General features: G+C 43.5%; 1 protein-coding gene across 1 annotated transcript in view; it reads right to left on the bottom strand.

Annotated features, from left to right (window-relative positions):
• The window catches only part of Dytn (dystrotelin), a 51,313-nt gene that overhangs the window by 21,397 nt on the left and 14,363 nt on the right, over positions 1 to 15,553 (bottom strand). Inside the window, exons 6-9 of the mRNA XM_036173002.1 lie at positions 9,160 to 9,231; positions 8,791 to 8,954; positions 5,608 to 5,719; positions 3,901 to 4,046 (exon numbers count right to left, since the gene is read on the bottom strand). Coding sequence (XP_036028895.1) covers positions 3,901 to 4,046; positions 5,608 to 5,719; positions 8,791 to 8,954; positions 9,160 to 9,231 — 494 coding nt within the window. The remainder of the gene's footprint in view (positions 1 to 3,900; positions 4,047 to 5,607; positions 5,720 to 8,790; positions 8,955 to 9,159; positions 9,232 to 15,553) is intronic.

A 15,553-nucleotide genomic window follows, 5' to 3' on the forward strand; every position in this document is an offset into this window, starting at 1 on the left:
GCCCAGAAGAGGGTGTTTGACACCCCAAAGCTCAAGTTATAGGCAGTTGTGAGCCATCCAACAAAGGTATTGGGAACCAAACTTGGGTCTTCTGTAAAAGCAAAAGGCACTCCCAACTATCGGGCCATCTCTTCAGCCCCCGCCTCCTTTTGATTGAAAATGTCAAATTGGATATCACGGTCAGTGTCTCATCAAATAGCAATAATGTTGACCTACTTTTCCCTTGTTCTTTTCCAGGCAGACTATGCAGTTGGTAGAGAGCTAGATAGCTAAAAACGTAAACAGAAAGTCCATGCTCCCTTCTCCACACCAATCTAGACATAAAAACACAAAGACATTTGGGGGTTGGGGGTTTAGCTCAGTGGTAGAGCGCTTGCCTAGCAAGCACAAGGCCCTGGGTTCAATCCTCAGCTTAGAAAAAAAAAAAAAAAAAAAAAAAAAAAAAAAAAAAAAAGAAAAGAAAAAGAAATTCAGTGACAATGGCTCCCAGGTCATCTTGTCCAGAGCCGAGACCAAGAATTCTAAGCACAGGTGTGTTTTTGTTATGTCCTATCTGAAAGAGCACAGATGACTCTAAGATCAGGCAAATTTGATTTTACCGAATTCCATTTGGTTTTATTCAAAATTATTTTGGAAGCGTTTTACCATGTTGAGTTATTAGAGTTGAGCAAAAGAAGAAAACATCAAAAGAGCAGAAAACTACCTGCCCCCAGAGAGTTCACATTCAACAAGCAGCTTAATTCCCATTGCTTTTGATAGATGGTGATAATGACTATAAGGCATGATGAGAAAATATGGAAACAAGCGATTGTTCTGTGGTGAGCCAGTTCTGTCAAAGAGGTGGGTATGTGGGTACAGAGAATGCAATATGTTTTCTGTAGCATGAATCTTAAAAGGTCTTATTAATAAACTAAAACCTGGAGCCAGGTATTGGGGTGAATGCTGAAAGATCAGAGAAGCAGAACAAGCCACAGTTACCTCATCTTGCCAATTCCTCAGCTGATCCTGTTTCCTCAAACTGGAAGCCTCTGAGTCCTCATCCAAATGGGCCACAGCTGAACTGGTGCTAAAAGCCTAAAAGCTTAACCAGCTCTAGTTCCTCATCCTTGCATGTTATATACCTTTCTGCTTTCTGCCATCACTTCCTGGAATTAAAGGCGTGAGTCACCATGCCTGGCTGTTTCCAGTGTGGCTCTGAACTCACAGAGATCCATCCAGAAGGCTATGATTAAAGGTGTGAGTGCCACCATTTTCTGGCCTCTATGTCTGTCTAGTGGCTGTTCTGTTCTCTGACCCCAGGTAAATTTATTAGGGTGCACGATAAATATCACCACAGTTTTCTGAGTCATACACTCTATCCTTGTCCATTCTCATATAAATTAAACACTTTGAGAATATTTTGTTGTCTTAGCTCTGACTGTTATAACAAAATATTATACACTACATGTATGAAATAACAGGTGTTCATTTTCTTACCTGTCTAGAGGTCGGAAGTCTGAGATCAGATGCTGGTTAAGAGTTACCACCTTGAAGTCTTTGCTCATAAAGGTCATCTAACATACACAGTCTCGTGAAGAGACATCACAACTTTCCAGGAGCCCTGGAAGTACTTCAACACGACATTAGGGGCTTTTTGAAGCAGCAAAACCACTTAGAAAAGGCACAAAAGTGTGAAAACCCTGGTCCAGAATAGACTGTGTGAAAGACATTTGCTTACAGAGTGAAAGCTGAAATAAGGAGGCAAAAGCCATCTCCAGTCAACGCTCAGCTTGGAAATGCACGAACGGGCAACCTTTCTGTTTGCCATTCTGCACGTATTAGTAAGTGCTACAGTGGCACCTTGAGGATTGGTTTTGGATTACATGGAAGACTTTGCAAGCAGGTGAATGTGTAAGCACGGAATGATTAGGAACGGTTTATTAGTTTTGCTCCATCGATATTCCTATGTCAGTGTCATCCCACTCAGCTAGCTGGCATGCTACTCTTTTGCTTAGGTCTTGTTTTCCATGCTTAATGACATAGCATAATTTTTATTATATGAGTCTCATATTTTGTTAAACTTGCACATAGTTTCTTTGTAAAATAAGATACGTTATAAATGAGAGTTTTATAGAATTTCTAGTTGATTATTGCTAGTAGAGTGAAGAACTATCAGTTTATGCAAATATTTTATGTTCCACCATCACTCAAAACATTAATTCTAGTGTTTTCTGCTAAGTTCCTCAGGGTTTCTTTGGAGAATATATCAGCTGCAGATGCAACGGGTTTCATCCCCTCCTTTTCAGCATTTTAATTTTGTTTTCTATTACATTCGCAAATTTTAATAATCGTGGTGATGTCTGACACCTCACTTCCAATTACGTCCTTATAAATAAAAGTGTTATTCTTGCTGATGTGAACAGTCATGTGTAAAGTAAATCTATAGCAAAAGGAAGGGGCTTCTTACCATGCAGATTGCTTGCTGAATTATTAAATAAACCCAGTATTGCCACTTGGCAATAACCATTACCTTAGAAAATGGGCATTCCTAATTTGCCAGCTTAATAGATAGCAAGGATGACTCTTTGCCTATGATCACATTTGTGAAATTATAACATTCACATTCATTTCTTCTGGGTTGGTCACCAGTGAGAGTTTCTGAACTCATCAATACCCAGACCAAGTTGAAAATTGCATAATGATATCTTGGGGTTTAACCATATTTATTACACCCTGAGTAGATGGGACATAATATAATGAATTTAAATGAACTCTAGTGTTTATAGCCTTTTCAGCTCTCTCCGTTTATCTTATCCCCATCAATATTGTGCTGAGCGGATGAAGGACAGGCTATTCCTATGACGTGAAGAAATGGTCATAAAAAGTGAAAGGCACACATGCTGCTGGCCGAGGACACGACTTCCCTGCCTCTACTTCAGTTCCTGTCAATCTTCACTCCCTTTTTTTATTCCTTATATCTCCATTCCTAACGTGCTCACAATTGCTTATGAATTATAATGCTCCTGAGAAGGACGAGAGTAGACTATTAAACATGCTTATTTGTGGGGTTGGAGAAAAGTTCAGTAGGCAAAGAGCTTTCCTGGCAAACATGGCGATCTTTCTCTGGATTACAGAACCCTCATGCACTAGTAGTAATGCCAGCACATGTATTCAAACAGAATCCTCTGAGCTTCCCGTTGCCTTTAGTGGCAAGAGCAACTAACTCGAAGACCACTGCGTGGCGGTGTTGCCTTGGTGAAAAGTACTTGAGTCTCTACCCTCTTCCCGCTCCTTGCCCTCCGTGGGAGCTTTAGCATTAAACCTGCTGCGGGTGCCCATAAACGGTCCACACACCGAGAATAAGCAGCTGTTGAGTTCTCAGCCCTAAATGGGTCCACTGTATCCTCCAAGGCTCAGGAATCAGAATGGATGGAAAAGTAAGAGAAAGAAAGGGTCGGAGTGTGTGGAACTCTGTCCTCCAGGTTTGACAGCCTGCTTGTTTGCATTCTCCTCACCCTGACTATCTGCACAGGACCTGCTCAAGATTGATCCCACCAGCATTTCATCACTGCGGGAAGAGGGCTCCCGAGGTCCCATGCCTCCTTGAAGATCTATATTCAGTTAAAAGCTGCTGGGAGGAGAGTACTGGAGAGAAAGAAAGACAAAAAGAAAGACAGGGTGTGAACGGAGGAAGACATGAAGGCTGAAGGCAGACTCTGGAAGAGGAAGGGGTCAGCAGGAGTGGGAGGGGACAAGGGAAGGTAATGGGGTGAATATGGTCAAACTATATAAATGTATGAGGATGCTATAAGAAATCCATTATTCTGTACGACTAATATACGCTAATAAATAAACTTAAGAGAGAGAAAACCTGCAGCTGTAGTCTGTGCTGGCTGCGAAACCAGCATCCCGACAACACACCTGGCCTGTGCGTGGCTAGCTGCGTCTCTTGGAGCCAGCTGGTCCAGCAGCCACTGTCTTCCCACGGCTCCTATCCTGTCACGTCTCTGGGGCAGGCTGTTTCTGAGGCTCCTGAGGAGGAGCTTTGTGTTCTCCTTTGCTGATATCTGTGGAAATGAACAACATGAAAAGAGGCACCAAGGGCAGGCACTTGCTTCCGAGCCTGACCCCCACAAATTGTCCTCTGGCCTCCACATGTTGCCTGTTTGCACACACGCATGCCTGCACATAAATGAATAAATGTCATAAAATCAAGTCCATGGGCATCAGATCAGTTTAAACATGGCCTTCATTCCTTAGTGAAATGTTGGGAACTATTTCTTCTGGTTTTGACGCTTTGGAAAAATAACCTCCCTTGCTCCTGGAGTTTCTTCATTCCATTTATGTATAAACTCGCACACAGCACAAGTCTCCATGTTTAAACGCCCCGAGTGCTTCAGTAAATAACCTCTTCTTAAAGAGACTGAGGACTCTTAAGCTGTAAGAAGGAACCACAGCCCACTGAGTTCGGGGTCGCTCCCATTTGTGGATATGGGTTCCTTTAAGAACAAGGTGGTAAGTTGTGCATTCATCTCCAGGAACATTCCTCCCAGGCTTACTACTGTATACAGTTTCAGTAGGTAGTGGATCACCCGAAACCCACCCATCCTGCCCACCTGAGGAACGTCAGGGAAAAGAAACAAAGCTGTTCAATTTGCAGGTGTCCTGCTGTTGAGGATGAACGTGGATTAACAAGATGGCCACACGGTGTCGCTGCAACACCGTCAAGTCGCAGGATTCCAGAGCCGGAGAGGAAGACCAGAGGCGAGGAACGTGCACTCGGTTGGTGCAGTTTAGCAAGGCTTTTGGCAAAATTCAGGTGCCCTCCTTTCCTGGAGAGACCTTGATGTTGAAGAGAGACTCGGAAGACTGCCCTTGGTGAAAGCAAGCCACCCGCGGCCTTCACTACAGTGGTGTTTGAGGCATTCCACTGAAAGGATCCACCCGAAACTGGTAGCTAGAACAATAGTTTTCCACTCCCGCCCTAGGAATAGCAGAATGCTCTTGCATGTTGTTTTTCTTTTTTTCCTTGAGCTAAATGAACTTGTTGGTTGCTAGTGATTTTCTTTAAAAGAACCGCAAGTTATAAAGTTTTACTTTTTAGTGAAAAACCTAGATAACCTTTTTCTTTTTATCTCAAAGGGGGTGGAGGGGATACTTGAAATTTAGGACTTAGGGAAAGTCATATTAAAACCTTTCCAGAAATATACTACAACTAGAGGCTTTGTTGCCCTGATTTCACCAAACCAATACCTCTTTCCTTCTCATCCATTCCAGTTCTCAATGCCTGTCCCCGCTAGTTTTGTGAGGTGTTTCCTAGTGCATACCATGAGACCAATGGTCCGACTGTAGACTACTAAGTCTTCTCTTGCTCCCAAAAGCATTGATAAAAACTTGCAACATAAACACAGCACGTTTGTTTTTAAACTCTTGCATGTGGCAATCATAAAAAAACAATGACATTTTCCTACAGTATATGCTTGCCTCCATCATAGGGGAGCTCAGCTATATTAAGATGTGTTGAAGCTTGAGCCCATCTTTTCCAGTGTCTTAACTGTTAGCTGATGGAAGGAAAGGGTTATGAGGACTGGGGTAGTGAAGACTTTACCACACTGCCTTAGAAGTTACCTGGACACAGTCCTCCATCATTGTGTGTGACTTTTGGTGGGATTTGCTGTGGAGACCAGATACAAAACACAGCTGGCAGATGTCAAAGTTGAGACACTTCAGACAGCGGTATCTGCGAAAACAGAATGGAAGCACAGCTTACGTCACTTACCAGTAGGAGAACAGACAGATGGAATTCAAGTAGAGAATGAGAATTCCCAAAAATATAGCCATGTCTGACCTTACAACATGTCTCTCAAAGCTGACAGTTATTAAATAACCCATGTGCTTACTTACTAAAAAAAAACAAACCTGAACCTTATAATGTGTGTGTGTGTGTGTGTGTGTGTGTGTGGCCATGGCAAATGTGTGGAGGTCAGTGGCTAACTTTTGGAAACTGATCTCTCTTTCCACACCAGTTCTGGAGAATAAACTCAAGTGGTCAGGCCTAGAGGCCTTAAGTCATGGAGACCTTAGGTCATGTAGCCATTTCACCAGCCTGTGATAGAGCTCTTATAAGACATTCTATTAATGTGTCTTTACCCAATAAACTATAGTCTAGAGGTCTGACCTATATCCCTTCCCCACGCTACCCAAATATCAAGTGCCTTGCACAGGCTGCACCTTAGGGACTGCAATTATAATGAGAAATCCTCAAGTCTGCAGCCATATCTTGTGGAGCTGCGTGTGGCCCTCAAATATTTTGAGTGTACTTTCCAATTAAAAAAAAAGTTTGGCATTTTTGATAGAATTGACTTAGAGATTCTCTTGGAAAAGTACAAGGTATGATCATCTTGAACCTGAATTCCTGGTGCTGGGGAAAAAAAATTAAATCATAGATAAAGGATCTCAAAACAAGCCCATGCTTTCTTAGACGTCTGTGGATAGGGAAGAAAAGATGGAGGGAGGGGGGTCCTCAGCCGCCAGGAGCTGTGTGAGCAGCTCACCCGTTTCTTGACTGTTAACGAGGCAGGATTTTCTTCCTAATTCCTGGATCTGAAATCTCCTTGTGTTCAGAAAGAGAAAACACTCAGGCATGCTGTTAGGAAGAGATCTTTCCTAACACTCAGGGAGTAGTACTGTGATGCTGAAGGGCCAGCAGGACGGGGGTGGGGGTGGGGGTGGTGGGGGTGGGGGGCTGGGGGCTGAGGGGCTGGGGGGTGGGGGGGTGGGCTCTGGTTAATAACATCACCATCATTCCTGGCTGAAGTAGTGACAGCCCTTGGCCTGGAAAGTCAAGTTCCCTGTTTGGGAGGCTCCTGGGCACACAGTAGGTCCTTAGTGAAGGTGAACTGAATAAGCTAACTGAATGGCCTGGTTTCTGCATGAGAACAACCAAACTAATAAAGACTGCCTCCTTGGCCTTACAAAATTTCTGCATAGCTTCAAAAACTAAACTTGTTTCAATGTAAAAGTAGTACTTTGTGTAAATTCAAAGTTAATTCTGTATCTGGCTTAGACATACAGTGGTTATATAAAGAATGCCTTTCTGTGGTTTATTGATTAAATTATTATATATCTGTATATATATATATATATATATATATATATATATATATATATATATATACACACACACTGTGATAAATTATATTTTACAATCATGTTTCTTCACTGTACATCACAAGAAATGATTATTTTTTACTATAATGTGAGAATTTCCTTGGTCCTGCTTGATTCCCCATTGATAAGGTTTTTTTGTTTCAAGTTGTTATTTGCAAAGAGGTTTTTATGAGTCAAATTCTGAGGCACTTTCCAAATCCTCTGCAAACTCAATTCAGCTTCTCTGCAAAATTGAAACTTGATCTCCATCCAGATTTTTAGTGGGTCCAATAGACCTGTGTTATGCCGGAGGGAAATGTGTTTAATGTCTAAACTAGTGAGGATCAGGAACTCTAAGAAGAGAAGTTGGGGAGTGAGGGGAGAGCTGAAGAGATGGCTCAGTGGTTAAGAGCACTGACTGCTCTCCCCAGAGGACCTGAGTTCAATTCCCAGCACCCACATGGCAGCTCACAACTGTCTGTAGTTCCAGTTCCAGGGGATCTGACGCCCTCACACAGACACACAAGCAGCCAAAACACCCATGCACATAAAAATAAATAAAATAAATAAAAATACAAATAAAAGAAGAGGGGAGTGGGGCAAAGTGAGCTGGTGCGGGCTGGCTCTGACCCCGAGGGCTCTGACTTCCTCCCCTTTCCGGCACCCTGTCCTGTGCCTGTGTTAGCTACTGAATGTCTTGGATTTTCACCCCTCATACAGCTGCATACCTGTGCCCATAGGTCACGACTCACGGCTTGCCCATGCTTGGTTAGACTTCTCATTTCCTTCTCTTCAAAACTCTAACAGTATCTCTGATTTTACTTCCTTATTATTTAATTAATGGGAAACTCATAACACAATTTCTCTCTCTCTCTCTCTCTTTCTTTTTTCTTTCTTTCTTTTTCTTCCTTCCTCCCCTCCCTTCCTCTCTCCCTCCCTCCCTCCCTTGCTTCCTTCCTTTCTTTTTTTGTTTTTTAGAGACAGGGTTTCTCTGTGTAGCCTTGGCTGTCCTGGAACTCACTTTGTAGACCAGGCTGGCTTTGAACTCACAGAGATCCACCTGCCTCTGCCTCCTGAGTGCTGGGATTAAAGGCGTGTGCCACCGCTGTCTGGCGGCTTTAACAAACTGTTCTTGTGGGTAGCTCCAAAGTCTTTAAAAGATTCGTTTGGAACAAAGACAACTGTTTTAGACCTTAGAGCAGTGGTTCTCAACCTTCCTGATGCTGTGACCCTTTAATACAGTTCCTCATGTTGTGGAGACCCCCCAACCATAAAATTATTTGGATGCTATTTCATAAGCTTTGCTGCTTTCATGAACTGTAATGTAAATATCTGATATGCAGGATATCTGATATGTGACCCCTGTGATAGGGTTGTTTGAGCCCTACATAGGAGAAGAGGCTCATAAGTTGAGATCCACTGCCTTAGAGGAACAAAAACCTTGGCTAATTCAGAGTGCGAGTCAGTGGAAGAAATGTTTCATCAATTATAGGAAATACATTTATTTTCAACCAGGATGCCTCAGACAGGGAATTATTGCGCTAAAGGCAAGTGGATTCCAGATGTATAGAAAGGATGCCAGAGAGAGTCTGGAGCTGTCTATGTAGCCCACCATTGAACCCATCTGTCATGACCATTTGGGAAATACGATGTTGACCGTACCTCAGTCCTATGATTGGGAAGGTTCTGCATACACTGCACCGCACAGGGTGAGTGATGGTTTCTGAGGCTGACAGTCGGTAGCAGGTTGGGAGCCACAGAAGGATAAGAGGCTCAGACTGTACCCAAGACAAGAATTTCTCCTCCTTGATTCCAGAACTCAACACCTGGGAAAGAAGGGCAGGCTGAGACACACTTTTCCAGTGGGATTTGCCCCCTTTCCTTCCCTCTGGTTCCGTATCTGTTCTGATAAGGAAATCAGCCATGTGAAAGCTGGAGGCAAGGCTACCTCCAAATCCAGGACGAAGTCTAATTTAAGCAAACACTTCAAACATCTGCACCAGCTCCCAGGGGTGTTTTTATGCCACTCACCCCTCGGAAGCAACTGTGGATAGCACTTTCCATGGGACACAAAGAGCAGCTCTCTCCCACGACAGTTGGGATCTGCAAAGGCAACCTCATGTTATCTGCCGAATGGACTTGGTGTGCCCGAGTAATAGGGTTCACAACAATGGGAGGCATGCAAGCCAGAAACATGGGGCGTCTGAGAACAGAGGGACCATCTCAATCCAAACAGTATGTTTTAGGTTATGTGTGATTCTTGAGTTGGACAGTGAATTAAAAGAGACTGGAGGAAGACCACAGAAGGAAGCCACGGAGGTAGCGAAGGGAAGATATCTGCTGTCTGACTTCTTAGGATCCCAGGCAAATCATTTTAATCTTTCTTTTCCCTTTTCCCTGATGGAGGTCACGTGGCACTGCTTTCATGGTGGCTTTAAGAGATGTCAAGTATTTTCACATCGTCTCATCTGAATACATGTCAATTCCATTACTTGCTTTGCTTCTGTGTCAAAATAGCTGACATAAAGAATTTCCAAGAGGAGAGACTGAGGTTGCCTTGTGGTTTCAGTCCATGGCTTCTGGGCTGTGGTGAGGTAGAGCATCAAGACAGAAGGCTGTGGCAGGGTGGATCCTCATGGTGACCAAGAAGCATAGGAAGGAGAGGCCCATGGGAATAGGTCTCTGATGACCTAGTTCCTTTAATTAGCCATAAATATGAAAGTTTCTACCAAAAAGTCCATTCAAAATCTACCTAACCCATTGGTTAGATGAGAGTCCTCATGATTCAGTCACTTCTCAGTGATTGGATCTACCAGTTGGGTACCAAGTTTTCAATTCAAGAGTCTTTTGGGGGGACACTTCATTTGCAAACCATAACTCCAGTCTTTGAAGTGGGGTGGTAGTCATCATTATTGAAAGGAAAGACTGACAAGAAATGAAGTCACTATGTCAAGAAGAGATATCTACACATTCATTGCAGCATTATTCATGGAGGTCAAAATACAAGAATGACCTAAGGTGTTTATTGACGTTAATGAATGCTATCTGGCATTTAAAAATGAGAAATCCTGTCATTTACTATAGCATGGATGAATCTGGAAAATATATGTTAAGTAACATTATAACTACAGAAATACTGTATAATCTGTCTTACATGGGGAATCTAAAGGAGATGAATTCATGGAAACAGAGAGTAGAATGTGGCTTCTTAGCGTTGAGGGTGGAGTGGGAAAATTCAGAAGCTGTTGCTCAAAGAGTCTAAATTTACAGTTTATGATGATTAGATTCTGGGGATCTAACACTCACCACAGTGACTTGTTGATGATGTCATCTGGCCCACTTGACATTTGGTATGGGGTTTTGAGTATCCTTCTCTGTGCTCACCTACAAATATTGACTGTGGGTATGATGGGAGTGTAAGTTACTTGCCTGTGGTAATCATTACACAGTGTACACCCATGTTACCTGTGATACACTGTGATGCAACATCTCTCTCTCCCTCTGTCTTTCTCTCTTTCATCCCTTTCTTTATTTCTTCTTTTGAAATAGGATCTTGCGGGGCTGGTCTCAAAACCTTGAGTTCAAATAATTCTACCACTTCATTTCCAGACTAGTCGGAACTATAGGCATGTACACGCCACACCACACTTCATATCTTTTGTACATATAATTTTTGTTAATTAAATGTTTTTAAAATGAAATAGATCAAGGGATCCTTGAGAGATGATGTTTTGCTCAAGACAAAAAAGCAAGTTTGTTGCATGATTGGGGTCTCACTCTGGAAGTCCCCGTCTTCGTTAAAGGGACGATTATTAGACTGGTTTTGTTTGTTTGTTTGTCTTTTAGATTTTATAGATATTCCAATGGCCCAGTTGTCCCTGCAGTCTACCTTTCAACCACATTCACCACGGAGTGTGTGTGTGTGTGTGTGTGTGTGTGTGTGTGTGTGTGTGTGTGCGCGTGCGGAGGGTGGGGGGCGTTAACCAAGGGATGAAGGACTCTTGTGACTTCTAGGATGGCAGTGGGTTTGGTTCTGGTTTCTGTATGCACAGATGTGTGTCCTGGTCACCTTCACTCACTCTGGTTTGGACAGACGTCTCCCTTTCACATCTGATGCCTTGCCCAGCACAGGCCGTCAGACATGCTGCCTGTAATTGCAAAGACCCCCTGCCAAGCCCGTCAACTCAAATAAACATCCTCCTAATCAGGAAGGTGGCACTTAGAACCTCTTGGCTGACAATTAGCCAGCCAGAAGTCAACAAACATTTGTGCACTAGTAACAAGATGGTTTGTGCTTTAAATTGATAATAACTCTGTCACCAAGAGAATACAAGTAAGTACTTCTGATGTTATTTAGTCAAAAATAACAACAACAAACCAACAATTCATTTCCCATCTTTGGTCTGTTGAATACTGACGAACTGCCTGGGACACTTATTAAGAGTGTTGCCAATTCAACATTCTGCCTCCTCTAGTGTCTTTACCCCTAGTGAAAAAAAGAGGTCTCAGTTCACATGTCACATATGCAGGGGGAAGTCCTGGGATCACCAGCTCTGTGATTCTGATACTAGTAAAAAGAAAGTTCCCTATTGGGGGATTTAACCTGATGTTTCCCCTTTAAATATCTACATAAAGTTTTCCTGAATTAATTGCCTATTTGGCTAATTTCTTGCAGGTGCTCTATCGAGAAGAATTAAATGTGACTAGGTGGCATGCTGGCATGGGCAGAATAGCACTGGAAATGATAATTAGCATTCCTAGGGGATGATTTGAATCGCAGAGTGAGGACCGGGATTTTCTACGGAAGGACTCCATCTTGGATTCCATAATGGAAGTCAATGGGATGATAATTTGCTATGCAAATCACAGATCTCCTTCCCCACAGCCTTCTCAGAAGCCTGCTAATGCTCACCAGGCAGGGGAAGGAGACGTTGTAGCAGCCAGCATTTCAGCCCTCATTGACCTTGACTGAGTTTGAAACGAGTGGATTTTTAAAATCCCTTGAGAGTGGTGTTAACTTGAGGCCATCAATAGTAGTCAGGAAGTGAACACAAGGAATTCTAGGGGAGAGGAAAAATACCGCTCTGCCCAGATCCTTTTTATCGCATCCATTTTGAAATTGGCTACTGTTCTCAGTCTGGTGGGATACATGGATGAGCAGCAGCCTGTGCCTCCCCTGACTTTCTACCTGCTTGAGTTCTGAGACATGAAGTTGTCGGGGAGGAACATCTGCAATGGTGGTGGCCTGAGATATGCCCCAGACAGCAGAAGATCTGCAGAAGGATATGTGTGCTGCCACCACCAGTAGCAGCAGCAGCAGAGCATTGAAGCATTTATGCCTATACCTGGCATTTTAAATCAGGCTGTATAGCACAGAGGAAGAGCCAACTACAATAGTAGCTGGAAGCTGATAGCTGGACAGAGCTGTGTTAAACCAGGACCTCACGGAAACTGGCCCCTCCTCTCTGGGTTGGTCTGCTCTCCTGTTGCTGTGAAGACCACGTTCAAAACCAACTTAGGGAAGAAAGGGTTATTAGGCTTACAGGTCCGCCATCGCGGTCCATCACTAAGGAAAGTCAAGGCAGGAAGTCCAGCAGAAGCAGAGGTGAGAACCATGGAGGAAAGCATCTATTGACTTGCTTCCCATGGCTTGATCAGCCTGCTTTCTTATATAACCCAGATGTGGTCATCTCTACAGTGGGCTAGGCCTCTCACATCAGTCACTAATTAAGTAAATGTCTTACAGACACGCCCACCTGATGGAGACACTTCCTCAATTAAGGTTCTGTTCTCTCCAGTGATTCTAGCTGGGTCCAGTTGACAAAAGACTGACCCAGCCTGCTCTTCCTTCATAATCCTTGTAGTTAGAGTTTTCCTGCCTGGCCCATAGTCAGGACAAATCTCTCTCACCCGCCAGTCCCACAGTCGCTCAAACTCAACCAAGAAAGCATACAGAAATTTATATTGCTTATAAACTGTATGGCCGTGGCAGGCTGCTTGTTACCTACCTTTTTTATCTTAAATTAACCCATTTCTGTTAATCTATATTTTGTCACATGGCGTGTGGCTTATCAGTGTCTTTACATGTTGTTTCTCATGGCGGCGGCTGGCGGTGTCTCCCCCCAACCTTCTACTTCCCAGAATTTTCTTTTCTCTTGTCCCGCCTATACTTCCTGCCTGGCCACTGGCCAATCAGAACTTTATTTACACAGAACAATATCCACAGCAAATCCTTGCGAGTGAAAAGAAGCCTCTAGAGGTTCTCATTCACTGGCTGCAAAACAGCCAAGTCTCTTGTATGGTTCCCAGCAGGAAAGAGGAAGAAGGCACACCTTTGCAAGAGGAAGGCCCTGCCCAGAGCATGGATCCCTTGCCCACTGTCTCTCTGGACATTCCCCCTTTCCTCCCATAAAACCACACTAAAGCCCCACAAGATAGATTTGAGGCAGAGAATCTCCTCTGTGTTTCTCAGAGCTGGCTTTAAATAAACCTGTTTCCTTCTAACAGTCTCTCTCTCTCTCTCTTTCTCTCTCTCACCTCTCATGAAACAGTCAGCAGTATGAACTTTAGATTCCAGTAACAAAAGAAAAAAAGAAATGCACAGCAAAACCAAAAACAGGACCTTTCTGAGACCAGTTGAGACCAATGTGACCAGCCAGGATGCATGCTGCTTATTGTGGCATTTCCATATCATTAGACTTGCATAATTGACATTTCCCACTGTATCTGATGTTATGATACACCTGAACACTCCACATAGGAACAGAAAAGTAGACCTTATTCTTGGAAAACCCAGATGAATCCTGCAAACTCCTCCTTTTATCCACCTAAGCTTATGAATTATTTTTCAGCTTATTGAAATCTGTAAGATGTGGCTCTGTCTACCTCTTGCCTCTGGAGTGTGCACTATTGCTTTGCAATTAAAATTGTTTCCTAATTCGTTTGTTGCATAGCTGAATCTTGTCACGGTGAATGGCAACATCTATGCCTCTCTATCTCCCCTGAGACCCCCCTAACCTTCACTGCCAGCAACATTTTAACCTTACTAAAAAATTTAAAATCTGCCGTCAACTCTGGTCAGGCAAGCTTCTTTTTGCCATGGTCAGCAGTGACTGCAGAGCCCCATAATTGGTCAAAGTGCAGAAAATAAATGGCTGGTGAGTCCCCAGTCATAAATGGGACATCTTTATCACCTCCTCCTCAAGGTTCAGGGAGCATCACAAAAGAATATAAGAGCTGGAGGGAACGGGGAGAGATGTGTGGAATGCTGATTTCTGGGCCTGGTATGGCTTGTTGCATTCTGAACAGCTGTGGTCACCTACACAAACCCTACACAACAAGATTGGCTCTGTCAGTGTCCTGTCATGGGACCCCACTCCTCTCTGAGGCTGTATATGCAGTTAATGATTGATGGAGGAAGGAGAGACATTTTCTTGAGTGGTATCCTTTGGTAAGGACCCCAAACTCCTAAAGTCAAACTCTCACCCATACGCCTCAAACAACCCTAAGGAAACTCATTGGGTCACACCCAGAGAAAGGTATGAAAGCAGAAGGAAGCTAGTTTGGAAGAGGAAGGGGATTGGCTGGAGCTGGAAGGGGACAAGAGAGGGAAATTTTGTGTGTGTGTGTATACAATTGAAGTAAATTATGTATATGTCATGGTGAAACCCATTATTGTACATAATATTATGCTGATAAAAACATTAAAAATTTTGAGTCATCACTTTACTTAGGAATTATGAACATGTTGGGATAAAAAAAAAGATGAATTAAGCAAGAGAGTGTAAAAAGAAAAGATTGTCCTCCCCCCTCCCCCACCGAACAAGCTTCAGTTTGAACAACTATCTGTGCAAAAAGACGCCTTCTCAAAGGCCAAGGAAAGCGGTGAGAGAGCAAGGTAGGTGGTTACAATACAGCAATAAGAAAGGAGTGACTGGAGACACTGCTCAGCGGGTAAGAGAGCTTGCTGTGTAAGTCTGAGAACCAGAGCTCAGATCCCAGCAGCCACGTCAAAAGCTAGGTCTAGCTTCATCTGTGCCTACAACCTCAGCACTGTGGGAGTAGAAACAGCTTGGGTTTGCTGACCAAATCCGGGTTTGGTGGTAGACCCTATCCTCAGTATGCATACACTCATGGGCACACACATGTGCCTACACCACCTCTCCCTCAGGAAACAGTGAAGAAGGCAAGGATGACAGCTTTATGCAATCAGTGGCACCCCTGCACTCACCTAAGGTAGAACAGTATCTAGAGAACACTTGATTGGGGCAGGAGAAGGAGGTAGGTAAAGCAATTTGCATTGGTCTACAAGACTGAATTGGCCACAGTAAAACTCAGCAGCAGACAGCCTTGCAGCACCTGACATTGAGCCGGTGCCTGTGAACTAACACTTAAGATAAACACTGCTGTGGATGAGAGCCCATGG

This window comes from Onychomys torridus, chromosome 23, assembly GCF_903995425.1.
Source record: "Onychomys torridus chromosome 23, mOncTor1.1, whole genome shotgun sequence".
Lineage (NCBI taxonomy): Eukaryota > Metazoa > Chordata > Mammalia > Rodentia > Cricetidae > Onychomys > Onychomys torridus.